Consider the following 27,814-nt stretch of genomic DNA (forward strand, 5'->3'; position numbering starts at 1 on the left):
TATGTGAAATGCACCAACAGCCCTTGGGACAAGGCCTGAAATGCAGGTGTAAGATCAGTACCTCCTTTGCTGGTCTTTGTGCAAGACCAATTCTCTGCAAATGGCAGCGCTTTCTATTTCCCATGAGAAAGAAAACTCAGAACTCTAGAGGAGCCACGATCCAGACCACTCCTGCTAAAGGTCTTTGTTATTCATAGCCCCTTGCACACCCACTGCTTTTAGCACCTCTTGTTCATTGCCCCTTGCACTCCCAAGTATCCCTGTGCTGACTGCAGACAAATGACACTTACACAATGCTTTGAACTTCTCAGGGCTTGTGTCAGCACACCATACCAGTACTGCCTTGCAGCAGTAAAACCCAGGAAAAGAATCCCCCAGGCACAATTCTTTATTTCACGTTTCTCTGCACCTGTCCATGGCTCCAAGGAGAGCCTTTACAGAGAAAGTCCATATCACAGAGTCAATTTGCTGCTGTACTCTTCAAATCCTGTTCCTTTCTTCATCCCCAAGTTTCAGCTGATAGCAGCATACATGAGTCCATTTCCTATTTAGTTTCCAAATGAAACATATGAATCTCTCAAAATTCTCACTGCTAGTGCTGGTTCTGGGAACTGTGAAAAAGCAACTCTGAAGAGCATAGAATTTTTTTTTGCTAAAATCAGTTTTACCTGGACATAAATACTAAGAAAAAAAAAGTCAGAATTTCATCCATAAGGATGCAAATTTTTTAAAAAGAATCTTAAATACAAAAAGGAACCTGCCCTTGAGCCACAATTATCTTCCTTGGCAGGAATCATGTGGACTTAGAAGATCTAGAATCAGTAGTGAACTAACAAGAAATTCACTGTGAGACACAGTTGCATGTCTTGAATGCAAAATCTCAGAGTTAGACTGACAGGGTGTAGCCTTCTAGAAACACAGATGTATTAACATGTCAATGAAAAAGCAAAAACCAAAGGCATTTCATTTATGGAAAGTTTTATTCTATTTTCCCCTCAGCTGGTGCTCCATTACTACAGCCTTAGAAGAGTTTTGTTTCCCTAGGTAGACAGGTTTTCAACCGACTGTCTCTGACTGGAAACATCTAGGCTAGGTCAGATTTTAGACTCAGCCTTTCATTAATACAGCCAGATACAAAGGACCAGTGGAAATCCTGACCACCTGGAAGGCTGCAAGGGAACCAAAAACAACAAGAGGATTTTCATCATTTTCTATGTTTGAATAGAGAACCTTTCCTGTGCTTTGATCACTAAAGAGTTAAGCAATTACACCACACATTGAAGACATGGATACATTCTACATTTCAAGCTCTAATCAGAAACATGTGCAACTGTTTTTCCATTTATGAAGCTTGTGGTTTTATCTTCTCAGCAGCTTCAAGGACAGAAGGAAGGCTGACTTTGTCTCCAAATTCCTTCTCACGATGCTCCAGTAAAACACCCTAATCAAAGACACAAGAGAGAAATTCAGACATGTCTCCCTGCAAAAGATCCCCTGCCCAGCCAGACAATTCCAGGAAACAAATTTCTGCTTTTATATGAGAAAAAAAAACCTCCTAGACAGCCTGCAGTACCTGTGTTCCTGCCCCAATCACATATACACCTCCCAGGGTGAATCCTTCTCCTTCCAGATTTCCACTATATCCACTTCTCCAAGCACGGATGAAATTTTGCCAAACCCCCAAGCGGAAGAAGCCGGACAACATCATTTTTCGTCTGCGTGGACCATAAAAGCCTTTCTGCAGGGGAACAGAAAATATGTCAGCAAACAAAGGGAAAAGGACTTTTCATTCATGTGGATTTTAAGCTCATCCACAAGTATTTAAGCCCCATGTACACCTACATCCCTACTGCTGACAACAGCAGTGCTTTGTGATAAACATATTTTTTTGGTTGGTTGGTGGTTGGGGTTTTTTAAATTCAGTCTGATTCTTTCACATAGGCAAGAGGGGAGAGAAAAAATAAAAGGATCTTCTAGTAGATTTTGAGTATTACATAGTCTTTTTTCTTCAGAACCCAAATGATTTTTAAATGTGTCTCCTGATTTAGGGAGAAAGCAGGGCGGTGGCTCTGTAGGACATGAGATTGGCAATCCAGCACGTGCTGGTGTACTGGAACAAGCCATATCACTGCAATCTGGCCTGTACATCATGAATTAATTATATGTGTCACCTTCAAACCTTGATTCACACATCATAAACATCAGCAGGTCACACAGCCAGTGAAAGAAAGGAATAAATATTAACAGGCCATATTGTTTACCTGCTGAAGGGGAGGAATAATCCTGCCACAGCACCTTATCAGTGCATTGCTACACTGCAGTTTGTAGGCTCAGCAGGATATATAAATATAGAAAAACAAAGCCAATTAACTTCTTAAACTCTAGTGCTGCTAAACCCTTTTGCAATCAGACTACATTCTACTTATTTATACAAGTGCCTCCAAGAGGGCATTCATCGAATTGTTTTTAAACAAAAGAACACCAGCTTCACTATACCTTTTCATCCAGAAAGATTTCTCCTTTAAAGTAATGCTGAAAATCCTCCACTTCAGTCCCTATCTTCTCTTTGACAACAGCATAGAGAGGGACACCCAGCTTGGACAGCTGGGGTTTCAGAGAGGAGAGCTCAGAAGCCTCCTAAGCAAAGGAAAGAAACCCAAACATTTCAATCAATAAATGGAGGCTGGAAAGCTTCACCTTGAATTTCAAGACCATCAGAAACACACAACTTCTAGCCTGAGGCACAAGCCAGAAACAGACCTGTAACATTTAAACTAGTTGCGCTCCTAGGCAGCTCTTCATCAGATTTACTACAATTTTTCTTTGTTAAACATGGAGGAAGCAGATTCTTCTGAGTATTTACTGGATAAAACATATTTTTAATTTAAAGCTGTAGAGATACTTTGCCTATAATATGGCTTCGATTATCTTCTGAAGTATTTGAGAATGGTAGAAATATAATGCCTGCACATCACTTTTTCAGAATTTTCAATCCTTTTTTCCAAGCTGACATCCATCATTTTCAGTCCTTCTGCAAAGTATTTTGAGGGGTTCTGTGCAAAAGCAGGCTATACAAGTTTACAGTAAGTAATGAAGATACACTCTCCTTCCTAATTCCTCCAGTAAAAAAATAAATCAGGGAATTTCCTCATAGACTTTCAGTATCCCAGAAGCAAACCTGCTTTTTCTGGTGTTTAAGAGTGTAAGGTGTCACCACTCATCTGCTCGGTTTTTTGTTCTCCTGAAGGGATTCCAATTCACACAGTTTGTACAAAGATCCTTGAGATTTTGAACAGATCAGAGTGTGCACTGAAAATGTTTCCTATCTCCCATGGAGAAAGGTCATTTTTACTGGACAGAATTCCCACATAAAAATCAACTCCACACTTTAAAAACATGGTCACAGTTTGCATGATCACTCTCAGTCACCTCACTGAAATACCTTAACTGAAAGGTTAGCAGGACATCTAGAATTCACTGAGTACCAAGGAGCAAACAGATAGGGATGAACAGACAGGAAAATTTGAAACTTTCAGTAATATTACTGCTGCTAATAGTAAAAAATCACTCTGGGATTCCTGACTGAGTGTGTGAAAGTTACAGAGTCAGGCACCAGAGTGCATTCTCCTCCTGCCTACGCTACAGCTGTTAGAGAGCAGAGCCCTTGGACCTTCCATGAATTCTACACGTATTTACGCACTTACTACTGATGGGAGCAGATGCCTTAATGAAGAGGTTGCAAAATTAATTACTCCATGTTATAGAGCACTGAGTAACAACATAATAACTATTTTTCCCTATAGCTATGAGAAACAATGTCCAAGGTGCAATGGCTGTTCCCAGGCATTGGGTACATTCAAATCGTGTTTTAGGTGTCTGCTTCCAAGGAGCTCCACCCAAGGAGCCTAATGTCAACTTAAGGATCAAAATTTGTTTTTCAACCCACCTTGTTATGGAACAGAAACTCCTTATCTTCAGAGTCTGTACCTTCCTGCCTCACATTTAGCACCCAGAACCAAGAGGTACTCCCTCTATGCACACCTCTTTTTTGCAGATGAGCTTTATCTGATGGCTTTCTGCCAATTCAGTCTTGGGCTGTATTTGACCAGATACTACCTGGCTCACAGAGACATATTTTGGACTATATATATAAAAATAGCTCATAAGACTCATTACAAACAATCTTGTGCAATCTCCCCCTGTAATTACCATGGGCTAGGTCCCTGGCAGATGTAAAATCACGTAACCATCACCTTCAGAAGGAAAAAGCTCAGGGCCTGGACCATACAAACCAGCTGCAAAGGAAACTAAGTATGCTGGTAGCTGGTGACCAGTTTTAACCATGAAACAAAACCTTTCAGATACTTTAGATGTATTTGATGACTGTGCTATTCATCCCCTCCCTTTATTTACAGACTATCTATGCAAGCAGACCTCAACTCTTAATTAACTCCCAAGCCCAGCAAGTACCTCTCTGCACAAAAATCATCCAGGTCTTCGTACAGCCATGATCACTGCACCATTCTCCTTCCATAGTTCACGTGCTTTGAATGTCCTTTGTTCTGTTTGCACAGGAGAAACAACCAACAATAATATCAGTCAGTCTTATTTATAATAATTAATACTTTATGGACCAACACAAAGCACTGCAGAGAATTCCACATTCAAATACAGTTCTAACAGAAAAAAATTCTATATGTTTAAAAGGAGATTATTGCATTATTGATTTTTAGAAATGTGTCTTGTTTCATCCAGAAATAACAGTTTTGATTGTTTTTCCTTCACCACAAGTGACACTCAACTACAAGTCACAACTAGGAAAGACTAAGAAAACTGCTTCCAGCCCTGGCCTTAGAAAGGTTCTTATAAAAGTCCAATTCTTGAAGAATGTGATCTAAAATAGCCAGAATCTTACCTGATCCCAAAGTCTTTAGCTCTATCTCCTCTAAAAACTCCAGTGTAGCCTTCTCTGGCTTGGACAAAAATAAGTCAGTGTTAGCAAGGACAATCCCTGTCACAGCTGCACCAATGGCTCCCAGGCCAACAGACCACATGCCCATGGTGAAGGCCCCCAGGTCAGGCAGGAAGGACATTTCTGGAAAGAGAAAGAAAGAACAGCTCTAAAACTGAACATCAATGATGGTAGAGGATGAGGAATTGGATTTAAACAACAAAAAGCTCGTGCAGGTATTTTTTGGTTTAATGGAGATGGTCTGTATATTTATTAATGTACTGAAAGGGGTTTTAAAAGACAGAGATCACATTCCAGTTCTGTGGCTGACCCACATCAAAACTAGATATTGACAAGATGTTCTTATCCTTCCCTGCCACCAGCCAAAAATATCAATAATTAAGTGCTCAGATGCAATGAGGAGAAAGATGATCAAAGTGTAATAAAGAGCCTCTAACAATATGACCTGTACATTAGCCAGTAATCTAAATTATTTCAGTAAGGCAGCAGTTTCTGTCAAATAAAAGGGAAGGATTTGTAAATTAAATTAGTGTGTGTTTTACACACACTAATCTATATTAAACAGTGAAGTTTACAAATATACTATAGAAGACTTGGGGAAAAAAAATCTAAACCTGCTCTATCTGGTTCATCATAACTGGTAACCTTTCACATTCCTTACAGTTCCCCACTGAGAACCAAAGCAGGCACAAAGCCAAACTTGGAGCTCATGCCTGCAGACAGAAAAAATGTAGACTTGCAACCATTTTATTACCCAGTGACACTGCAAACATGCTTGGGACAGCACCTTATTACTCTGTGCTAGCTCACTGCCACTCTTGCTAAAGCAGAAAGGACAGCAGGAACAAACAGGCTGCACTCACACACACCACTGGGAACCAACAGCATTGCAGGGGGAACCATCACATACAAATATTCCAGCGTTACAGTACAAACCCTGCTGGTGGTGGCTCAAGTTGGGAGGTGATTTTGTTTAACCACCTTCCACAAGCCCCCACAGCCCAATGCTGACCCTTGCAAGTGTTTCACAAGCCTGCAAAGGGCATCCACTGGGGCAGTATCAGTTAATGAGGATGCTGGAAATCACAACAGCCCTGCCTCACGGACAAAGTTCAAGATCCAGCTCTGTAATAACTGGTACAAGAGTCACTGGAGTTTTGGCAGCACAAGAAGTCACTGTACACTTACATCTCAAGGACTGTGTATTTGCACTGTATTTGCACTCACACAACTGTAGCATTACATATTATGGAGAATCAATTTTTTTTTCACAAAATCCCTATTTCCTGATAGAATATTTTGGTAAATACTGCTGTCTGTATATACTTTTGTATGGATGAGGTACCCACCTCAATAAATGTAAGAAAATATTACTCTTTTGAACTGTGACTGCTAATAAACCAGACATACACACCATCTTTATCCCCATAGCATAGTTGCCAGAATTCAGAAACAATTAGGAGTAGCTCCTCAATTTTGTGTTCAGAATTCTCTGTGAGAAAACCCCTTTTTATCCTTAAATCCTGAATCAGAATACTACTGATAAACAAATGCAACATTGGGAAACAAAAAATAAAAAAAGAACACACTGTTCTTTTAACAGCATACTTGGTTTCAAGGGAGGCAGTATCATGGTATCTAAAAATGTAAGTGACCCATGCTCCTGAGCAAGAAACAAGGCCAGTTTACACAAACATCATGCAGATAAGAGAACAGATCCCACCCTATCTCACCACTTGTTCCTAACCAAGGCAAAACTTCCTTGACTCCATCTGCTTTCTTTACATACGTCTTTCAAACATGAAGTCATGTTGTAATGACATTTTTTAATATCTGCCTCTGACACCTATCAGAGACCATCCTGACCGCAGCCTTTGGAATGATGCAAATGTAACTCCAAATATATGTAATGCAGCAATATCCTTATGTTAAGACTTAAAATCTCAGTAGCATGCCCAATTGGATAAAGCCCTGCTCCCTCCCAGAGTTGGATTACCCAGTTATTTGGATTTCAATCTCATCAGGTCAAGAAGTGGTTTGTTTTTTTTTCATTTATAGTTACAGGCAGTGGAGGGGGAACCCAACTATTAAACCCTTGTGCGCATCATTTGTGTACAAAAATGTTACAAAATTTGTGGCAAGTGATTAATGAGTAGTTCTCACATAGCTTTTCATTTTTATTAGCATAAAGAGCATCTCTAAAAGTCAGCTTCCAATCAGTAGTTATTGATCCAGGCGATCATTAAGTGTAGTTGGACTCTTTGTCACTCTCCACACAGTGACCAAAAACTCAACCTTATATATATGGGAAATTTTTGCTATTTATATAAATAGGAAAAAGGAAAATGCAGCTCTGCAGGGTGATACTTAAATTTCTCCCCTGCTAAGCAAATACCATAATGAGCCACTTTGAAAAATATGCACGGGAAGCAGCAGGCAGGATTATTAAACCATTTGCTAACGAGACAGGCTGAGCCCTGCCGCATCATGTCATTGAACCCCGAGTGCCGGGACTGACTGGAAAACAGCTCAGCACTTGCAACTAGCAGCTCCATTTCTGGCAGGCTGCTGTTTATGAAGGCCATCTGAAGCTCAAAAGGACTTCACAACCCTCCCCTCCCTGCCTTAAAATACAAACAGATCAGGATCCTAAACACAAGAAAGAAGACACAAGAAAGCATCCCACAAGCCATAACCCACGGGAGGAGACAGGAGAGCATCCCGTAAGGGGTGCAGCACTCACCAGAACCCATGCGGGCTGCGGAGCGCCCCGCGGGAGCGCAGCCCCAGGAGCGGAGCCCGGCTGTGCTGCAGGGCAGGGCAGGGCAGGGCTGGGCTGGGCTGGGCTGGGGAGGAGCCCGCAGCCGCTCCGGGACCGGCCCGGTCACTCCCGCTCTGGTCACTCCCCCTGCCCGGTCACTCTCCGGGACCGGTCACTTTCCCGGTCCGGTCACTCCCCTTGCCCACTCACTCTCTGCCCCAGCACCAGCACCGCTGGCCAACCCAGGGCAAGGCTCAGTTAAAGGGATCCCCACCGTTCAGCCTCCTGGCTTGCTTTTTATCTGAACCCATGGTCAGCCTTTCCATGGGGCGGGTAGGCACAGGGATTACAAAAAGCCTTTCTGAAGCTGGGAACACGGCACAAAAGTTTTAGATCTGCATGCTAAGCCACGCTCTTCTGTAGAACTGGGCGTTTTTACAAGTAACTTTTCCCCTGTGTTTCAGCCTATTCTACATCTAATCCTTTCAAAAATGCACACAGAATGCCAAAACAATACAAACAACCCTGGAAAAAATTAAAAAGCCATCACAATGGAAATCACAGTCATCACAATATTAGGAAAAAAAATATTAGTATAGAGGCCATACCTCTATGGAGAATTAACCCACTGTTTCTATAGTCAGTTACCTGCTTTAGTGACAACATCCCTTTGCTAAAACACATCATTTTCTCTGAGACTATCGGATCTTCAACTTCTCAATTCTGTTAAAACTTCCAGAAAAAAAATGAACACTCCTCTTTAAACAGTACAGGCCAAAGAAAAAAGGAAAAACATCTTTTTGTGTGTGTGTTTTCGTGGTGACCACAAGAGATCTACAAAGTAACAGTGAGTTATTTTATGGCCTGTCAGTTAACCAGAATTTGAACCAGCTTAACCTTATTAATCCTGTTTTAAGTGCTAGTGGAGGGTCTTCACTTTTGTCAAGACCACTTAAAACGTTGTTTTCTAGATGCCTCATTTCCCTCCCACCCACAACCAAAGAAAAAATTGTCATTCAAAGGACAGCTATCCTTAAACATTTATTTTAAGTATAAACAGGACCCATTGCAGCTGTGTCCCTCTGTTTTCAAGATGCCAGTAAGACTCAGAGTAGCAAACAGATTTCCTCACATACTTTTCCTAAAAAGAAAACTGTCTTGCAAGTTGGACAGCACTAGCAAATACTCTCTAGCCTCAAGTGGTTTTGACCATTGCATGTTCTTCCTTCCACCCCCACTCCAGCTTCCCCAAGACGTTCCATATCAAGCCTAAAAATGCTTCAAAGCTTTGTCAGAACTTGCATATCCCAAACAAGTTGAGCTGATTTTTTATGAGACATTTCCCACCTCCCCCCACCCCCCAAAAATGAGTCATGACTACAAATAGCTTTGTAAGTTACCTCCTATAAAGAAAATTTACAATTCTCAATAACCTGGTAACATGCTCATCAAGATTTCACGAGCTTTTAAATACCATTAGGGATTGCAAAATACAGCATCCTGACAGACCTTCAAACTTAGCCCTGCTTGAAGCCAGGATCTGACTGGAGAAACCTAGAAATACTCTTCCAACTTAAATTGGTCTGTAAACACCAAAATCAATGCACAGAGAAGCCTCCTAGAATTTCTTGTGGCATAAATGTAATTTTCACAACACAAGGGATTATTTTTCTCCTTTCTTTTTAGCATTGTAAAGCCCTAACAAACAGTACACTGTGTTGAGAATAACAATCCTCTTTTTAGATTTTTCCCAATTTGGGCATGGTTCACAACTGAATTCTGTGGCCGTAGCTGTAGAGAAAGTTGCTGTGTCAAGCAAACAAACCATACTCCTTCCTTTGAAAGTTGCTACCCCCATTCTTGGACTGTTTTAAAGAAACCCAACATGTCAACAAGCCTCTTCTTTAGAGCAAGAGAGAGCAAAGAGCTCTGGCACATGGCTTTGGAAATCTCCCAGCTCTCTTGGTGTATTGAGAGGGAACAGGCAGCTAGACACTGAATGGAAAACTTCAGATCTCTAATGAGTCAGTGAATGGATGCCATGGAGATGGGAGATATTTCACGGAGCACAGAACTGCAAAAAGTACCTGTCTGAAGATAACACAGGATGAAGTCACAGCTTGGTCTGCTGGTGATGCAGAACAGGAAAGCTGCACTCTGTGTCAGTCTGAAGAGGTGGTGGAGGAAAGGGAAAACCAACAGACCCACTAATACAAGTCAGCATTTACTGAAAGCACAGCCGTGCTAGGCAGCAAGTGATCCCTCCTGTTCCCACACAGTGGATCCATGAATTCTAAGATTCAAGGTTAAATAAAGATTTTCCCACCCTTTTGGGTTCTTAGGCCTTGCTTATATTTTCACTTTCTATATTTTAACTCTCACATTTCTCACAATATACAATTCATAACAGCAAAATTGCTACTAAAAGCAAAGACACAAGAAAACGGACACGTTTCAACTGCACCCCATAAGGCAGAGGGGCTCTATGCAGGAAGGAGGCTGTAACACTATACCACCCAGGGCAGAATAATTCCCACACAACCTCACTTCCCCTTGTCTGCTATGAACCAGCTCTCATGGGAACAGTGCTCCTCTGGTTATAAAAGAAAAGGCTGGAAGACCTCCAAGCTGGTCAATCCAAGGTGGATTTCCTGAGCTGAGCGATTGCACCCAGAACCCAACCAGCGCATCGCGAATGAAATGAGAAACGAAGCACGGAGCCTCTCTGTCCTTCACGGATCCTGCTGTGCCTACTCACACACGGCATAAGACTGCCTAGCAAGCAGGGATCTCTCAAAACGCCAAACCACGAGGGCAGGATTTCAAACCTCGGCATGGCGAGAGCCGCGGCGGTCCCCGGCCGCCCCTCGGTGCTCAGCGCTCGCCTCCCCCGGCCAGCGCGCTGCGGCCGCGAGCCGGGGCCAGCGGGGAGGAGAGAGCAGCCCATGGGGGACAGCCCGGCACAACGGGACCCGCGACCCTGCCACCCGCCGGACGCGCACTCTGCGGCCCCGCACTCACTGTCCCGCCCATCCCCGGTGCGCCGCACGCACACGCGGCCCCGCACCGCGGCCCCTGGGCCCCGCACTCACACTCACCCCGCCCCGCGGCCCCGGGCCCCGCACTCACAGCGCCGCCGCTCCCGGGCCGCTGCGGCCGGCACCGCCCCCGGCGCCCTCCGCGCACGCCCCGCTGCCAGCCGCGCTCGGTGCCCTTCGGCCCGCGGCTGTGCGCCGGTGCGGCCAGCGGGATTAGCCCCGCGTTAGCGGCTGGAGCGGATGAAAGCCTTCTGCTCCCTCTCCGAACCCATTGAGGCCTCTCGGGGGCTACTGCAGCTTCTGGCTAAGAGGAGAAATGAAATACATTATGGGATACAGTGCTTAAATAGGCAAGGCAAAAAAGCACCCAACCCACAACGACCTGAGTCCAAGAATGTAGTGAGCTTATCATTCAACTAATCTGATTAATGGGGCACTTAGAATGTTTGCATATATATTGCATTCAAGAATATACTTGCTCAGATAAGCCAGCCAATAACATGTCACAACATCGTTTAACAAACACGCTCTTCAGATACTTGTGGTCATTGGGCACCACTCCAACCACAAACTCAGAGGACTTGTCTTCACTACATTGAGACTATTTCCTGACATCTCCTCTTAACCGGGCAACTAAAATCCCAAACAACAACAACAACTACAAGGTAGTAGCAATGACAGAACAGTCTGGTCTGTCTGGTAACACAACAGTAGCTCAGGAGAATGAACATAACCCTTTTGATGCTACTGGCATGTCTACATTCCACCAACCACTGTTTCACTGTTTTTCACAAAGTTTCGAATTTAACTAGACAAAATGGCCTTTCCTTATCACTCTGCTCCTACAGCAGAGCACAGCACAGCCATGTGCTGCCCGTAAGCCACATGGAATAGCACGTTCTGCAAAAGAGCCTATTGCACCATGTTGCAGTGCACACGTCAGAATGGCATGGGCTCAGGCAGTTGAAGGAAAAGATTTTGAGTCTTCTTGCCCAAAATTGTGGTAGTTATGCTTTTATCTACACACATTATTTTAGAAATCAAATGGATTGTAAAAAGCGCTAAAGCCTTAGCAGCAGTAAAAAAATAGCCTAAGCAAACCTCATGGCAGAAACAGCATTACCAGATTGCCTGAAAGAGATGGGGAATTTGAAAGGATTAAGGATTCATTTGTGGCTGCTTTTTTCCTGGGAAGTACATGAAACAATATCTCTGCTTTGTCTCCTTAAGCAGTGTGGGTTGGTTTTCTGTCAACACCAAACATAATATGCTGAAGTGACTTTGTCATTTTTTTAAAATTCAATCAGCATTGAATCACAACATCTGAATAGATGTATCTGCCATGCTGACACTGCAATCTTTAGAAAAACATTATGAGCAAAAAAGATGATTGGCAAATTTTGTCAGCCATCATTGCATAATTGAAACCCTAATTTCTGCAGGCTGTCAAGATTCCTTTCTTCTGAATTTGACTATGGTTGTGGACCAAGCTGACAACATTTGGCAATGGCAAAATGGCAGCTCCATTATTTTTGTTTCCATGGTAAGTACACAAAATGAACTTTTTTCTTAAAGATACTTCTGCACATTACACCTCTAACAGCCTGGTAGCTGGCCTGTCACAATTCTATGGTAGCCAGTATTGCTGAGGAAGAAAAAAACCCATCTATCACAAAATGAAAATATCTATCTATTCTTTCTCTGGGCAGGAGTCCATGACAAGGCACCAGGCGAGAGTAACAGGCAGTTCCTCTCTGAAGGGACTCCGATTTCATTTGTCCCTATTGTAAAAATGTTGCAAAAAATGCAGCAAAATCTGAGCCCACACATCTGGTTCATAGCCCCCACTTTACAAAGCAGCAAAATCCTTTGAATGCCTGCACACATCTAATAGACACAGAATCCAAAGAAATATGGTGTCATGAAAATCTACTGGAATCTAACCTTCCCTACCCACACCTCCAGAAAAGCTTGCTTTCCTTGAAAAGCTACTGTATTGCATTAATGGAGTTGCAGCAAAAATTACTTTGTCTTTATTAAAATATCTTTGCCTTCATTGCTTCAAAAAGTAGTGAAATTTTGGCAGGAAAACAAGTACTTACCTTCTGTGGTTTTCTGGGTTTTCCTCTTGATAAAATCATATTAAGATTGATCTATTATAGTTAAGTTTTTCCATACACTTATTCACATGTTATTCATATATTTTTCCTCTTTAAAAAAGAGACTAATAAACTCTTTAACACATACACATTCACAAAGGGATGAGAGACACCAATATTTAATCTTCAAGTTCCCAGGTTTTGAAGAATGTTCTTAAAAAACACATTCAGCCTTTCACTTCCTGCCTTCTTCATAATTCAGTTTTATAACAGTGAATGAGGAGAATCAGTCTGTAAACTGCTTGTACATCAGTTAATTAAGTTTCCCTGGCATGCCTGTAAGTCAGAATGCAGTGTATCAGTAGCTGTGCTAAAACATGATCTAGTATTACGAAATTTTCAATTCATGTACAGAATGACAAAGCTGTGCATTATTTCAGGAGTTTTTTTTCTTTTTCTTGTTGGATCATGCTTCTATAAATCAGCCTTAGACCAAGGGTATTGTTAGACAAATGGCTTACATTAAACAAACTGTCTTTTCTATGAAGAAACAGGAGATCTCCAAAGCAACAAGGAAAGACAGTCAGGGGATCTAAGCCCCAGGTCTGTAAAAGGACTTCCAGAATTTCAATACCAAGCCAGTAAGATTAGATGTACATATAAAAAAATAAATACAGCTTGAACTTTTCACCTATGTGCTATTAAAGGCAAAGCCACAGAGATTCAGACTGATGTAGATCTCCAGAAGGCCAGGCAGAAGCTCTCTCTCGTTTGAAGTGTCCAGTGACATGTACCTGTGTAGGGGTGTTCTCAACCACATCCCGATTGTCAGGAAATAAACACACAGTCAGCCTAGACACAGAATCTCAGCTTTCTCTTAGCTCAGATCAGGGTGCTGAAGTCAGAAGAAACCAAAGGAAATACAGGTCTTTTGAAATTAGTTCATTCACATAAGCAGTTCACAGTGGGACACCAAGAAGGGATTGGTGCAATACCTCCATCTGGTCAAGAACAGGAAGAATTAATAAGTCTTTTCAATGGGTACACAGACTCTTGCAACAAATCTCTTTTGCAATAGCCTAATAAACACTGAATCACAGAAAAGTCTACCATTTACAAGACAAAAGATAACCAAGGCATTTGGAAAGTGCAGATGAGGTCACTAGTCCTCCCACTGTCCTTCAGTCTTTAAATATCCTTGTGTTAGGTAAGTGTAATTACTAAGTATAAGCAAAATGGAATCTGTATTTTGTCTGTCTCCTGTTTACTGCAGCGCTACAAATAAAGTTACTCTGATTTTTTAGTATTCTCATAGTAGGTAGGACACTGAAGACCAGTAAAACAAAGTTATATTTAATGACTATTCAAGCCACTAGAATGGTGATCAAGCCTCAGGCTCTATAAGCAAAACCAGGCTCTTCAACATCTCAAATTACCCACAAAGATAGCACTAAAAAGTCAGAAACTGCACTTCTGCCAGATCAGGACATCAGAGCAAAACAAGTAATTTTGCAGTGATCCTAATTCATCACCTGCAAGTACTGTGCAGCTTCTATTAAAATCCAGGCACTCAGCACGTTTCCAGGCTATTTTTCTTACAAGTTACTGTGATAAAACTGGCATGTTTATTTTTTGCTATGGACTTCAAGAGTAGCTAAGCATCTTACAATCTATAGAAGTCATGAGTAAGGCCAAGAGTGCTTGTATTATTGATGCAACTGAAGCACCCTACACTGTCTTTAAGACAACAACTTTCAGCCAAATATGTATCTCACCGAGGTACACAATTTAGCTGTTACTAGAAGCATTTGTCCAAGATCTAAGGCAGAAAACTGGGCTTCCTCTAACAAATTTGACCTTCTAGAGTAGAAGATGAGCTGTTCTTAATATTTAAAATCTGGGAGAAAAATTCCACGATCTCTTTTGCTAAAGAACATCCATGTGATAAACCCAAAATAACCCTGGTATTAGAAGTACTGGTGCCAATGTGGGTCATTTTGACAGAACTTGGCTAGGAATCAAGTGCCAGCAAGCTCAGTTCCAACTCCTGGTGGCAAGGTTGTAATGAGCAGTTAGGCACAGTAAACTTCTAATCTAGCAGAACTACAGCCACACTCTAACCATAGCCTTAGAGCTGAGCTCTTAATCCTCTTATTACACTGAGCTATTTGTCTGTGTAGCTTTCTTCTGCTAGAGCAAAACACAAATTTGTTACTTTCAAACTGAATTTCAACACTGCATTTCTGTATTTTGTGATAGTATTTGTTTTTTATACATCAACCTAGGAAAGGCTACAAACTATGTATTTCATTTTCAATGCATAGTTTCTCTTTAACTCTTGGTGAACTTTCTTTTTGAGAGGTTATGCTCATCTCTCACGGGCATACAAACAATTTCCATGTTGACATCTACCATTTTTACATAACTTGATCACAACAGCTTGAAAGAGAAGCAATATAACAAAGTATCCAAAGCACAATCATAGGGTATCTGAAATTAACAACTCTAAACAATGACTTAACCTGGTAAGGGTGAACATCATGGAGAAATGCAACAGAAAGATGTTCTACTTACCTAGCAAGGTACATTTCAAGCCCACAGCATCCCTTCTGCAAGTCCTATTCCCAAAAACATATGGGTTTATGTGCCTTTAATGGGAATGTGGCAGACTCCCAGCAGAACAAAATTAAATCACAATCAGCCTTTCTTCCTAGCACCAAATTAAACTCCATAACCTTTCCTTGTGACTGGTTTAGTCACCAACATAGAAGTCAAAGTTGGCAAAGATATTGTTTAGACTTTGCCTGAATGGCTGCTTTGTTAGATAAAGCCTGTCAAATTGTAATTGGTTTGAGAAAAGTTGATAAGGTTTTTTTTGCTTAAGTTAAAAAAAAACAAAACAAATATAGTCTTCTGTTAGTAATATGTTTAAGTGTACTTTCTTTCAAGCATTTCTCCCCACACCCATTTTGTTCACATCCACTGAAATTTTTTTCCACTCTATAAACTGTCAAGCAAATTCAAGTATAGCACATAATTAAAATGATTGTGTAGGGGGTAAAAGCCAGGAACTTTTCTGTTAATTTTGCTAAATTAATAGCAAGCATAATTTTAATGCATTTTGTATCCTATTCTTGATTTAACTAAATTTGTATTTGGGTGACAAGTGGGTGACTATGGGACAGCATGATGTGTGGTATGAAATAGTGTGTAGATTGAGAACTGTCAAGGTTGCCATTTGTGTGCTGCACTACCAATCCAGCATTTTAACAGGGATGGTTATTTGCATCTGGCAGGTTAAGCCTGGAACACAGGCTTTTGGAAGGGAAAGGAGTAAAGGGCAGTGGTAAGGCTAATGGCATTTCAAGCCACAGCTACCCAGGAAATGATCCATGTCATTGCCCATTCCTGTAGTTTTACTACTATGATCCAAGAACAATTCAACAAAAAAAAGTTAGCACCCTGAGATAATTTGGCAAATGGTTTTCTGCCTATGCCAGCTATTGTTCCAATAACAGACAACCTGCAGAGGCTCTGTCTGCTTAGCTGAAATGGAAAAAGCTCTAGAGAAGAACAATTATTGAAAATGTGATTAATTTACAGCTTCTCATGTGTAGTAAGAGATAGACTACAGACCCAAAAGGTTTATGGGATATGCATGAAAGTCAATTCACCTGGGAGATGACAGGTGAAGAAAGATGACTAAAGACCTACCAAGCCAGATGAGCAATGCCCTAGATGCTAAATAGGGAGACAGTGAAATTCACAAGAATTCTGAATTGTAGCCATTTGACTCACATGGAAACCATCAGAGTTGTGTTCTTGCTGAACCAGGGGAAGCCCTAGGTAAGCACATTACAGATGACTCAGAGGAGTTGGCTCTGGACTGAGGCAATTTCTAAACGGCAGAGATGCCAAAGACAACCCTATCATCAAACGCCATAGGTTAAGCTTTGGATGAAATACAGAATAAACAGGAAAAACTATATTTCCACTTTAATTAAGATGGTATTCAGGCTCACTAATTAGTTAATTTTTAGTAATTTCCTTTAACTCTTGCTATTAAACCATTCAGCTCATTAAGAACCACAGAACATCACAGATATCTAAATGACTGCCTAAAAGCTGCAAGCAGTTCATTAGGTGCCTACAATCAAGCTTTTCTCCCAAAGGAAGAAGGCATCAGTAACTACCCTTCCATTAATCCAGGGTTCTCTTTCTCTGTCAAAACAGCAGCAAATTACTCACATGCTAAAATCCACTGAGAGTTTACCCTACCCAGGACAGCATCTCCTCTATGTGCATCAAAGGACTGTTACACAAAGAAGCCAAACATAGCTTTTTTCAGAAATGCTGACTTTGTTAAATATTAACAAAGCTCTATGGCATCTTTATGCTATTACTAAAGAAAACAGTGTCTTGAACCAAGAAACACATGGCTGTTCTTGTGAAATCCTAATCACTATGTCCTTAATACTACCAGGCAGGTCATCACTTAGGGAAAGTGACAATGTCCCTGTGAACATATTTTTTCCTTATCTGATCATATGCCTTAACCATCCTGTGATTGCTTCATGCTACGCCCTGCAATTATTATCTGGTATTCTCTACCTGCTTTTGTATTCCCAAATTTCATAATATATTAATTACTTCATGTCACTGTATAAATAGAGCACCCAATCAAAATTAATGACCTATGGAATACTTTTTGCTATCCCAAGTAAACATGGATGGTTTGCAATTTTAATAACTATAAAAACAAATATATGCAGCTCACAAAATGACCAATTTTTTAAAGAAGATCTAGGTAGTTATGCTTCAAAATTCAGAGGTAATGAAAGCTTATAGAGACCATCTTCCCATTAGTCAGAACATTCATGAACATAAATAGGGCTTCATAACCACAAAGGTGAGTCAAATTCCTTAAACAACACTAAATCAAGCTGAGTGGATAAAGAAGGGAAATGAAGAATGACCAAAGTCTAGTATTTAATTTAAAAAAAGGCTTTTAATATAAATCTGAATACAAAAATAACCAAAACACCCTACAGTCATCACAAACAAATCTCCAAGGTTTTCTCCTGTTAGTTCCCTGACAGTTTGGCAAGGGCTTGTTTTCTCTGTTGTGCAGTCATATGCTCACAGGCTTCCAAAATATTTACTACAATTAAAGTCTGTTGAACTGTTTTTGCTTTTACCCATATTCTTCCATTCATTCCCAGCACCATCTCAAATGGGTACAATTGCGACAACTCTTGAATTATTTCACATTTGGGAGCCAAGAGCCTGTAAACAAGAGCAAAAACAAAAAGGTCAGAGGAAGGAGTGCCCACACTTACAGACACATTATTATTGACCAGTAGCTCCAGCAGTGCTGCTATTATGGGAGCTATTTAAGAAACACTGAAAGATTATAAAGTTGCATATACATCCAAAACAGCAATACAGTATCAGATTTTCAAGGCTCCTGTCATATAAAATATATGCACCTAAAAAAATTAAACCATTGTAAATTTAGATTTTTTTCTCATTAGATTCAGAAGCAACAGTTTAAAGTGAATTGCTACTTCTACAACCATTCTGAGTTAATAAATTCTAAAAGTACACTGTTTGACCAAATGACATTTTTGAAATGTTATTTGACACCCCAGAGGTGTCATTCAAAACAGGACTTCCCTTCTACTTCAGGAAGCAGTATTAAGAGCAATAAACAGATTACTTCATTTTTATTAGACAACACTATACTAAATACTGTAACATGTCTAGGATTAAATCAAGACTGAACAAGTATTCACAAAAGCTAAAATCATATCAGGATTTAGCAGTTTACTTGTAATATGCTGTTATTTTTTTACTTGCATACAGTGAAAATTTGGAAAACAGAATGGCTGCAAAAAGCTTTTGTATCAGTTCACACTGACTTCTGATAGGACCTATAAATCAGACAATGACAGGAATGAAAAAGCTGCTCTGCCAGATTGCTTATCCAAAGAATGAAAAAACAAAGAGCTCCACCCAAAAAGCATCAACAAAGTTTGACTATTGTTTATCCACATAACCTGGTATTCTTTGACAGTCAGTCACATAAAAATCCTGTATTTACATCAGCATAAGCAACTCCAAAGTTCATGATACATTTAAAAGCTTACGAAACAGTTCCTGGACTAATGTGTTAGTTTTAAACTAAAGATCCTACATTTTTTAAATCTGTATCTTTGTTTCAGTGTTATTTATTTTTCTTGGAAGTTGGAAAATAATGTGTACTGATGTGCAAAGATCCCTTTTGTCAGGAAAAGCTGTCAGCAAACATACACCTCTACTACCCCATGACACACAAAAAGGACAACAAGCATTGCCAAGTTTTAAACTCCAAGGCAATATGTACATACTTGAAACGCTATCCTGAATGTTTGACTTCCTCAGGTCACTACTTTTATTTTCCATACTGCCTTGGCAACCACATTGCTTATGTTAAACAGGTGATGCAACACCACACAAAAGAGCTTCTAAGTCTCTTAAGAGGAAAAATAAACTTTCCTTCTAGATCAATCCATACTCTATTCAGTAAATCTGGTTTCAGTGCGCTACAAGAATCACACAGGCTGATTTACCAAACTGCCCACACCCCTCAGAAGAAACAGCTGTGGGAATCTTACAGTGGCTACTTACATTTTTTAATACTTACTTTCTTATTAGACCTAAGGAAACTTTAAAGAGGAAGCCATCTTGTCCAATTATTCCCATGCCACTTGACTTTCCACTGCTGTCTATACAGACCATCTCTGGTTCCATGTCTTTATTTGCTACAACGAACTGGCCATAAATGAGATCTCCCACCTAAACAAAATAGGGTCAAAGAACAAAGGTATAATCTCTTATAATGATTTAGTAGGACAACAATAAAAAACATCACACAGGCCTATTTGTTTTTTCTTTACAGCTCCTTTTACATTCTGGTAATGGCATTTCATCTGTGTGCAGAAACTGTAGCATGCATGTGCTACCCAACCACTCATAGTAGTGTTGTTAAAAGAAGACACACAATTAACAGCTTCTACCAGCATCACATATTTTAAAACTTTAACCAGAGTGCCCTTTCAGATGCACCTTACTCATGAACTGCATCTGCTCCTGGCAGCACTATGAGCAAATTAAAACACGAGAGTGATGCACCCGGCTAGCTGAGTGAGAGCAGAGCCCGCCAGTTACAGAAAGAAACCCCAGAAAGGCGGCGGCCTAATGTTGCAAAATCCGAGGAGGACCAAGGTGAAACCATTACAACCAGACTTGCTCACCTCCTCTAACGCGGGCTTACGAAAACACTTCCCATAAGAAAAGCTACTGAAACGCACCAGAGCCGCCACCAAAGGACGCAGCTGAAGCTCCACCGCCGGCTAGCAGGGCACCCACCTGCACGTTCGGCCTGTTCCTCTTGGTGGCGCCTTCGAAGGCCAGGTAGGACAGGGAGGCCGGCTCGCTGCCGCCCACGTCCAGCCTGAACACGTCCCCCGCTTTGGCCGTCACGATCCCTATGACGTGGTCGCCCTTCACCGGCACATACTGCAGCGGGAGAGGCGGACAGAGGGTCAGGGGAGCGTGGGCGAGGCGGGGGCTAACACACAAACACATATGGACACCCGGGCCCCGCCGCGCCCCTACCCGCTTCTGCTGCGAGTCCACCCAGTAGGCGCCGCCGCCCCCGGGCCGGTGCCGCAGCAGCCCGCACTTGGTCACCAGCAGCCCGGCCCCGCTGCGCCGCAGCCCCGGCCCGCACAGCAGCCGCCCCTGCGGCGCGGTGCCCGCGCTCAGCCGCAGCCGCTCGCCCTCCGCGTCCTCGTCGTAGTGCGCGGGGAGCAGAAGCAGGTCCCCGGGCAGCACCACCTGCCCCACGAGGGCCTCGGCCGCCGTGCCGCGCTCCGCCGCCATGGCCGCCATGGTGCACGGCCCCTCAGGCCGGGGCGGGCGGCTGCGCCTGCGGCCTGCGCGCGGCGTTCGCGGGGCGCCAGCGACACCTCCCGGCCGGAACGGCCCGGACCGCCACAGCCGGGCCCGCTCGATCACCGAGCTGCTGCAGCTGCTCCTCGCTCCTCACGGCACCTCCGGCAGCTGCCGGTCCGTCAGGGAGGCAACCCGCCTTCCATTTCTGCCGGGGAGCGGCCAAGATAATGTGAGTGCACTTAGGCGTTGGAATTAACAACATACAGAGGCAATTCTTCCAGCTGCAGTTGTTTGTAAGGTTTTTTTTTTAATACCCGATTAGAAGTTGACAGTAAAACATAGAGCTGGTCAAATCTGAGGTGAAAGACAGCCGATGAGTTTTGCAGGGAGCAGAAAAAATCGCATCTGTTGTGAAGGGAAACTGCTCACAGAGAGATAGCATTAAAACAGTCGGAAAGCATCACAGTGGGTCACCTGGTCCTTCCTCCCTGTCCTAGAGCACATTGCACAGAACTGCACCCAGACAGCTTCCAATATCTCTAGATGAAGAGATTCCACAACCTCTCTGGGCAATCTGTTCCAGTATGGGGTCACCCGCACAAAGTTCTGCCTCCTATTTATATGGAGGTTCCTATGCATCAGTTTCTTCCCATTCAGTGGTGACCTAGTGGTTGGCACCACAGAGCAGAGCCTGACACCTCCCCTTTAGGCATTTATACATATTAATGACGCCCCCTATCAATCATCTCTTCTCAAGGCTGAACAGGCTCAGCTGTCTCAGCTTTTCCTTGTAAGAGAGATGCCCGATCCCTTAATCATCTTCATCCCTGTGCTGGACCCGCTCCAGGATCTCCTTGTCTCTGTCACTGGGGAGCCCAGACCTGGACACAGCACTCCAAGCAGAGCCTCAGCGGGGCTGAGCAGAGGGGCAGGATCACTTCCCTACCCCTGCTGGCAATGCTCTTCTTAAGGCACCCCGGGATACCATTGGCCTTCTCGGCCACAAGCGCACTGCTGCAAGACCTTGCTGTCCTTCAGCCCCCCAGGTCCTTCTCCACAGAGCTACTCTCCGGCAGATCACCTCAGCTCCTCACGGTGGTGAGGCTATTCCTCCCCCAGCTGCAGGACCCTGAATTTCAGGCTTTTCTCAGCCATCCCTCCAGCCTGTCGAGGTCTCTCTCAAGGGCGACAAAACCCTCTGAGGTCTCGGCCGCTCCTGCCCGTTTTGTGCCATCGGTGACTTCTCCGAGCAGGCCCTTCACCCCTCCGTCAGCTCCGGCGGCCGGCGCTGTTGCGGAGCAACCCCGCGCGTTCGGGGCCGGGCCGGGCGGCAGGAGCGGGGCGGCCCCGGCGCTGCCGGCAAGGAGCCGGAGCGGCGCTGCTCTCCGAGAGAAGGCGAGCGGCCACAGCGCATCCCGCGGCACCAGAAGCAGGGCACGGACACTACGGGCTGCCGAGGACTCTCTCGGAGCGTGAGGGGAGGCGGGGTAGCGGGCCAGGCCCTACCAGGAGTCCCGACAGCCGGCGTAGGAATGGGGAGCGGGCCCGCCCAGCCTGCAGCCTAGGGGAAAAGGAGGGGCCAGCCCGGGCTTAAATGGAGCCCGGAGCAGGGGGCGTGGGTGAACTCGTTAAGGTCACCTGGGCCGCTATGAGAGCGGATAATGGAAATGGATTTGCTGTTGTGCTAAGTGTCCGGGCTCTCTGCCCCGGCATGGATTCAGCTCCCTTGACAGCACAGAAAGGCTCGTGTTTACTTAAAAGCTTGTGTTTACTGGGCTGGTAAAGCGTGTGCACGGAGATCTGTGCCTTTCCTTACTGTGGAGTGAGTGCTTTAGCTCCTTGCCTCGCATACACGTGTAAAAGATAGCTCTGATAGATCAAACAAAAATCACCCCTTAATTGTCCTCAGAACTACCTGCCTGTTCTTTGAGTATCTGTGTAGAAGTTTTCTACGTCGTGTTGCGGTTTTCAGGGTTTCTTTTTTTTATTATTATCATACAGACCCAGATTTGGCAGCATGTTTTAAATAGCTTATGAATTATGCATGTCTAAACAGTAAGGTGAAGTTTAAGCTTTTTTTTTTTTTCTGCAGTGATTGTTATAACTGACCCGTCCACTGGAGCTTTTAAGAACTAAACTACTGCCAAATAACTTGTATAAATTGCAAGCTTAGTAAAAGGTAATGTCATAGTCAGTGACACTGACTATGTGTCACTGCACTTTAAGCACGAATTCTTAAAGCCCCTAACTCAATTGTGACACTGATGTCTAATATCTGTCTGTTCATTGTCAGTAGATTTGGATGGAGTCTCAGTATCTGAAGCAATGCCTGGGAGATTGCTTGAAGAAAGGACTGGCAGAGGTTGTAGAGCATCGGCCAGCAGATCCAATAGAGTATCTTGCACACTGGATTTACAAATACAGAAGAAACTTAGATGAAGAAGAAAAGGTGGATCCAACTTAGGCAAAAAAAAAAAAATATATATATATAATTGATGATATTTAATATATCTTCCATTTTTATATTTAATTGATTCTGTGTTACCTCTGAAATAGAGAATACTGGAGAGAGCTGAGCTGGAAGAAGAACGGGTGGCAGCCCAAGCAGAACTTGAAAGGTTAAAAATCGAGGAAGAGCAGCGGAAACTGGAAGAGCAACGGCAGGTTATTAATGCTTAATAATAGATCATTCCAAGCAGCATATTGTGCTGTGGCATCTTGGAGCTCTATGTATACTTCTAATAGCTGTATAATGATTTTGATAAAGGTGACATAAAGCAGGCATTTTAATTTCCCTTTTCTGATTAACTGAAGTTATTAGTCAGCACATGGGTAGGAAAAGTTACATACTATGCAGTAAAATGTTATTAAAAAGTGATGGCTGTTAAGTTAAAAGTCAACCAGTTTAGGAGTTATGTGAGAAGTAACTGAAAGTACTGTTTGGGCTTATAATATGAAATTAATATAGCATCTGTGTTTCTAGCCATTTTTTGTAAAGGAGTCATGTGAACCCAGGGTTGCCATGGTGATGTTGATGTGACCTGACTGGATTTTTTTGTATGGATGACTTCCATGATGTTAAAATCAAATGCTTAATTTTAAATTTATGCTGATCACATTAAGCCCAGCTCTAGTGTAAGATGCATTCATTTTATTTCACTTGCAGTTTTAAAATTTGGAGTTTAGTAATTTGCAAACCAAAAGTAATGTGCTTAAGGGTTTAATGAGTGATGTAAAATAGTAAATGAAAATAAAGAGATTGTGTCTAGAGATAATTCACTGAGAATTAAATAAATCATTTCACTTAAGCTATGGGAAAGATGTTGAACAATACTCACATTAGATGCATTTTTTTAACCTAACTCAGTTTTGTAGTCAAATACTGAGGTAAGTTTTGCATTTATGTACCAAAAAGGAATAGAAAATTATGACCATGTTTGTAACTGCTCACAAAATGCAAGAGCAAACAGTGTTCTCTAAGGTTGTTGAGTATAAATAGATTATGCAGTTTCTGAAGTTTTGATGTAATAAGACTTGTGTTCCCAATTAATAAACATTTCCTGTTAGATATTTCTAGTTGTAAATACTAAAGGTTGCTGATGGACATGATTAATGTTAATGACATTGCCTGCCAAATTTTTCTATAGGTTTGATTCTACATTGATTCCTCAGTGTGTTCTAGGTACTACACAAAGTATCAAAGAACTTAATCCAGGAGATAACTAATACAAACTGAGAAAGAGTTTGTGTAATGAGACAGTATCTGAAGTGTGTACACTAACTTCAGTTAACTGTTTTTTCTTCCTCTTGGTAGTAAAGCTTCTTTATCAAATACCTTTCTCAAACCTTTGAAAATGATGATGATGATAATGAAAGGATCTTGTTATTAGCATAACATAGAAATTATGTTTTATGCTTACTTTTTATTTATTATTTCAATATAAAATACATTGTAAACAATGTGGTGGAAAAGATACGTGTGGGTTTTTTTTCTTTCTAATTTGTCCTTTCTTGTACTGATTTCAGGCTGAGTTGGAGAAAGAACTTGCAGAGTTGGAAGCACAGAAAAAGGAAGCTGAAAGGCAGTTGCAGCAGGTAGATCAAGAGGTTTAAGCCAATGCTTAGTTGGTGGTTTGAAAATGCCATTTATCAGCCATTTTTTCCAGATACAGGCATCAATTACAAAACACAAAGCAGAAGTGTTGAACTAACACATAATTAAAGAAACAGGAGTGGAGATAGGAGGGAATGTTTAACACATGGCTTCTGCAGTCTGGGTTTTATACTTGAATTTTGGTCAGAGCAGAACATAAATTTACTCCAAAAATCCAGCATAAGTTCAGCTTACCTGATGCTTCTACATTTCTTGATGGTATTTATTAGAAAGTTTTATAAAATAAGCATGTCTAATTGAAGTACCAATATAGTAATATTTTACAGGGGGTTAGCATAAAATCCATTTACTGTACCTGGAAAAAGAGCTGTGGTTTGGAATTGCAGTGCATCTGGATTCTGCTATCATAGTGGTGCATGGGAATTTATACTAACAGAAAGGTGTCTATACAGATATCCATGTTTATGGTCTTTTAATGCTGCTTCAGTAAAAACATACATGGATAATTGGCATGCTTATCTCCCTAAAGCTTTTACATCTCTGTGGGGCACAGAGTATTTTAGAAATACCGAAGTTTTTAGAAAACTCTGCTAAAATACTGACAAAACATAATTGTAAGAAGATGAACATATGAAAGTGACAAAAAAATAATATATAAAAACTTTAAATTGCTGTTAATTTAAAAAAAAATTAAAAATAGGGCTAAGCATACCAAGACATATTCCCATACTACTAAACTTGTATAGCACTTATCTAAAGTGTTCTCTTTACATTGATACATAATGTCATTTTAACACACCTGAAATGTGATTTCATGACATGGGACATTTGACATGAACTGAAAACTGGTTTTCTTTACCACATGAAAATGAACAGGCAATAGCTGAAGTTACAGATGAACCTGAGGAGCCAGATGAGAGTGAACCTGTAAGTGTTTAGAAACAGATTATAAATTATTGATTCTTAAAAATTTGCTTTTCTGTACTGACAATAGATTTATGAAAATATAACTTATGACTGTTCTTAGGGTCAGCTTTTCACAGGTGTTTTTTCCACTGAGATAAATCAAATGTGTATGCAAGATCCCATATAGCCCCAGTTTTTATCATTTTCTGATAATTACATATTCTAAAGTGTTCTTGAGGCTTTGGGCATATTTTATGGGTTCTTTAATAAGAAAATTGTAAAACCAGAAGGGAAAATGAGTCTTAAGTGTCTGCTACTTTCTACATGTGCCAAGTTTTCATGCCTGAAGGTGTTAGATTCCTTTGGCTTTTGGGGATGTTATTTCAGGTTTTACAGTGACATGTTTGCTACAAATTACAAACAGATTGATAAAATAAGACATATATGCTTGTACTATTGATTCTGCCCTCAAAATCACAATGCATCATCCAAATTTGCTGGATTTTATAATAAAAGTCTAGTGATGACATTAATTGTATTCATTCTATTGAATGGAAGAATACAAGATTATACTGATAAATACCAACTTGTCTGTCATGGGCAGGTTTTTCTATTTTCCTTTTTACAAAGCTCAGTGAATGCTGGTAAGTGGTAGAATATTTTTGTTGTTGTTTTCCAGGGTCAAACAGACCTCCCAACAGTAATAGAAGAAGAAGAAGAGGAAGAAGAAGAAGAAGAAAATTAGAACTGACCTGAGAGCAGTAAATCTATTTTCTACTCATTACTTGCTCTCCTGAAGTGTAGTATCTTGATTTATGTATTTTATAAATATAACTGATTTATGTAACTGTTTCTCTGGTGTGTGTTTTCAAGGTCTTTGTATAAAGTCTGTTATTTCTGATACCTATTCTTCCTTTTTGTTCTTAAAGCATTGCAACTAGCGTGGCTGATTTATAGGAAGAAAATTGCAGCTGAAGTGAAAGAAACAAATATATTTTCTACTTGTTGCATATTGAAGTAACCATAATAAATAACAATATAACTAAAGTGTCAATATGATTTGAGGATAGATGCTACAATATGATAATTTGAATCAATGTTATAAAAGACTAAAATATTACTGAAAATTATTTTCAAGAATTTGAATGGTTTCTGGCAGAAAAGGGAATGATCTGCATATTAAAAGATGGAGAGAGTATTCTGGACTTCAAACTTGGTGCAAAAATCCAATCAGTATTCCCAAATGTATTTGAAAGAGGAAAATTTAACTCTGACTCAGTAGATACTAGAAGATCTTGTCTCCTAGAAGTCATCTAGGTCTTTATCATCGGAAGATATATTTATTATTATATCTATTATTAGAACCCTTTTTGGGTATTGTGTGGTACTAGGTAAGCTGCAAGTGTCTGTATGTTAGTCTTGATTAATCAAGTTTTTAAGACTTTACTGCATTTTTCTTGAATTTGTAAATCAAGAAATTAAATGTATTCTCTACTAAATACAATCATTATTTCTAAAACTTCTAAAAATTTAGAAGAATATTTCATTTGATCCATGGTTATTTATAAAAATAAGTTAAATAATATCTAAAGATTGCATTTTTAAAAGAACAGATGTTTGTAATCTTGGTATAGGTTGTCAAGAATGTTCTGTCTCTTTGTTATAAATGGAAAAAACTTCAGCATCAAGAAATCCTGTTGTTCTATAAAATGTGCCTTTGCATCTATGCCTTCTACTACAGCTTAGATGGTCATGGCCAATATTGTGTAATGAAAATAGCTTTCATTAGAAAATCAGTGCATAATTAATGCACTCACTGCATTCTTCAGTCTTGGAATGAAAGAGATTTTTCTGATAATTTCACTTCAATTTTTTTAATAGTATCGCTGAGTCTAAGTGGTTTGCTGTCTTTGGCAAACTGTTAAAAATATCTGTACACCCAACAGACAAGGGTCAATCACATAATAAATGTTTTCCTGCTCTGAA

The 27,814-nt window shown here is 41.2% G+C and overlaps 3 protein-coding genes across 19 annotated transcripts; 1 reads left to right on the forward strand and 2 right to left on the reverse strand.

Annotated features, from left to right (window-relative positions):
* Nucleotides 1–961: 961 nt before the first annotated feature.
* PRXL2A (peroxiredoxin like 2A) lies at nucleotides 962–11,003 on the reverse strand. Of its 6 annotated transcripts, XM_074544715.1 has the most exons (7): nucleotides 10,848–10,970; nucleotides 10,794–10,810; nucleotides 4,916–5,095; nucleotides 4,471–4,562; nucleotides 2,497–2,637; nucleotides 1,574–1,738; nucleotides 962–1,441 (listed from the first exon to the last, which is right to left on the reverse strand). In XM_074544715.1, exons 3-7 carry the CDS (start codon nucleotides 5,091–5,093, stop codon nucleotides 1,343–1,345), a joined length of 675 nt encoding a protein of 224 aa, XP_074400816.1. In that variant the 5' UTR covers nucleotides 5,094–5,095; nucleotides 10,794–10,810; nucleotides 10,848–10,970; the 3' UTR covers nucleotides 962–1,342. The 6 variants fall into 6 exon arrangements, with proteins under 6 accessions (XP_074400816.1, XP_074400819.1, XP_074400817.1 ...); XM_074544718.1 differs by lacking the exon at nucleotides 10,794–10,810 and having other exon boundaries at nucleotides 10,863–11,003; XM_074544716.1 differs by lacking the exon at nucleotides 10,794–10,810 and having other exon boundaries at nucleotides 10,832–10,966.
* Nucleotides 11,004–17,858: 6,855 nt separating this feature from the next.
* EXOSC3 (exosome component 3) lies at nucleotides 17,859–20,858 on the reverse strand. The gene is made up of 4 exons (XM_074544712.1): nucleotides 20,530–20,858; nucleotides 20,281–20,430; nucleotides 19,556–19,707; nucleotides 17,859–18,156 (listed from the first exon to the last, which is right to left on the reverse strand). The coding sequence occupies exons 1-4, from the start codon at nucleotides 20,803–20,805 to the stop codon at nucleotides 17,955–17,957; spliced, it is 780 nt and encodes a 259-aa protein (XP_074400813.1). The 5' UTR covers nucleotides 20,806–20,858; the 3' UTR covers nucleotides 17,859–17,954.
* DYDC1 (DPY30 domain containing 1) lies at nucleotides 20,167–26,680 on the forward strand. 12 transcript variants are annotated; one of them, XM_026799514.2, is made up of 7 exons: nucleotides 20,168–20,325; nucleotides 22,901–22,987; nucleotides 23,105–23,257; nucleotides 23,365–23,472; nucleotides 24,835–24,903; nucleotides 25,799–25,849; nucleotides 26,508–26,680. In XM_026799514.2, the coding sequence occupies exons 3-7, from the start codon at nucleotides 23,111–23,113 to the stop codon at nucleotides 26,571–26,573; spliced, it is 441 nt and encodes a 146-aa protein (XP_026655315.1). In that variant the 5' UTR covers nucleotides 20,168–20,325; nucleotides 22,901–22,987; nucleotides 23,105–23,110; the 3' UTR covers nucleotides 26,574–26,680. The 12 variants fall into 12 exon arrangements, 11 of the variants coding, with proteins under 11 accessions (XP_026655316.1, XP_026655315.1, XP_026655313.1 ...); XM_026799512.2 differs by lacking the exon at nucleotides 20,168–20,325 and adding an exon at nucleotides 21,579–21,906; XR_012581089.1 differs by lacking the exon at nucleotides 20,168–20,325 and adding an exon at nucleotides 22,037–22,334 and having other exon boundaries at nucleotides 23,365–23,468.
* Nucleotides 26,681–27,814: the final 1,134 nt, after the last annotated feature.

This window comes from Zonotrichia albicollis, chromosome 7 (assembly GCF_047830755.1).
Source record: "Zonotrichia albicollis isolate bZonAlb1 chromosome 7, bZonAlb1.hap1, whole genome shotgun sequence".
NCBI lineage: Eukaryota > Metazoa > Chordata > Aves > Passeriformes > Passerellidae > Zonotrichia > Zonotrichia albicollis.

Excerpts from the sequence above, each read along its gene's own strand:
- EXOSC3 (XM_074544712.1), bottom strand. The coding sequence starts at position 20,805 with ATGGCGGCCATGGCGGCGGAGCGCGGCACGGCGGCCGAGGCCCTCGTG. Across the intron at positions 20,431-20,529 it reads TGGACTCGCAGCAGAAGCGG|TATGTGCCGGTGAAGGGCGA; the intron begins GTAGGGGCGCGG and ends CTCCCGCTGCAG. Across the intron at positions 19,708-20,280 it reads GGAACAGGCCGAACGTGCAG|GTGGGAGATCTCATTTATGG; the intron begins GTGGGTGCCCTG and ends TATTTTGTTTAG.
- DYDC1 (XM_026799515.2), top strand. The coding sequence starts at position 23,111 with ATGGAGTCTCAGTATCTGAAGCAATGCCTGGGAGATTGCTTGAAGAAA. Across the intron at positions 24,904-25,798 it reads CTGAAAGGCAGTTGCAGCAG|GCAATAGCTGAAGTTACAGA; the intron begins GTAGATCAAGAG and ends GAAAATGAACAG. Across the intron at positions 25,850-26,507 it reads AGCCAGATGAGAGTGAACCT|GGTCAAACAGACCTCCCAAC; the intron begins GTAAGTGTTTAG and ends GTTGTTTTCCAG.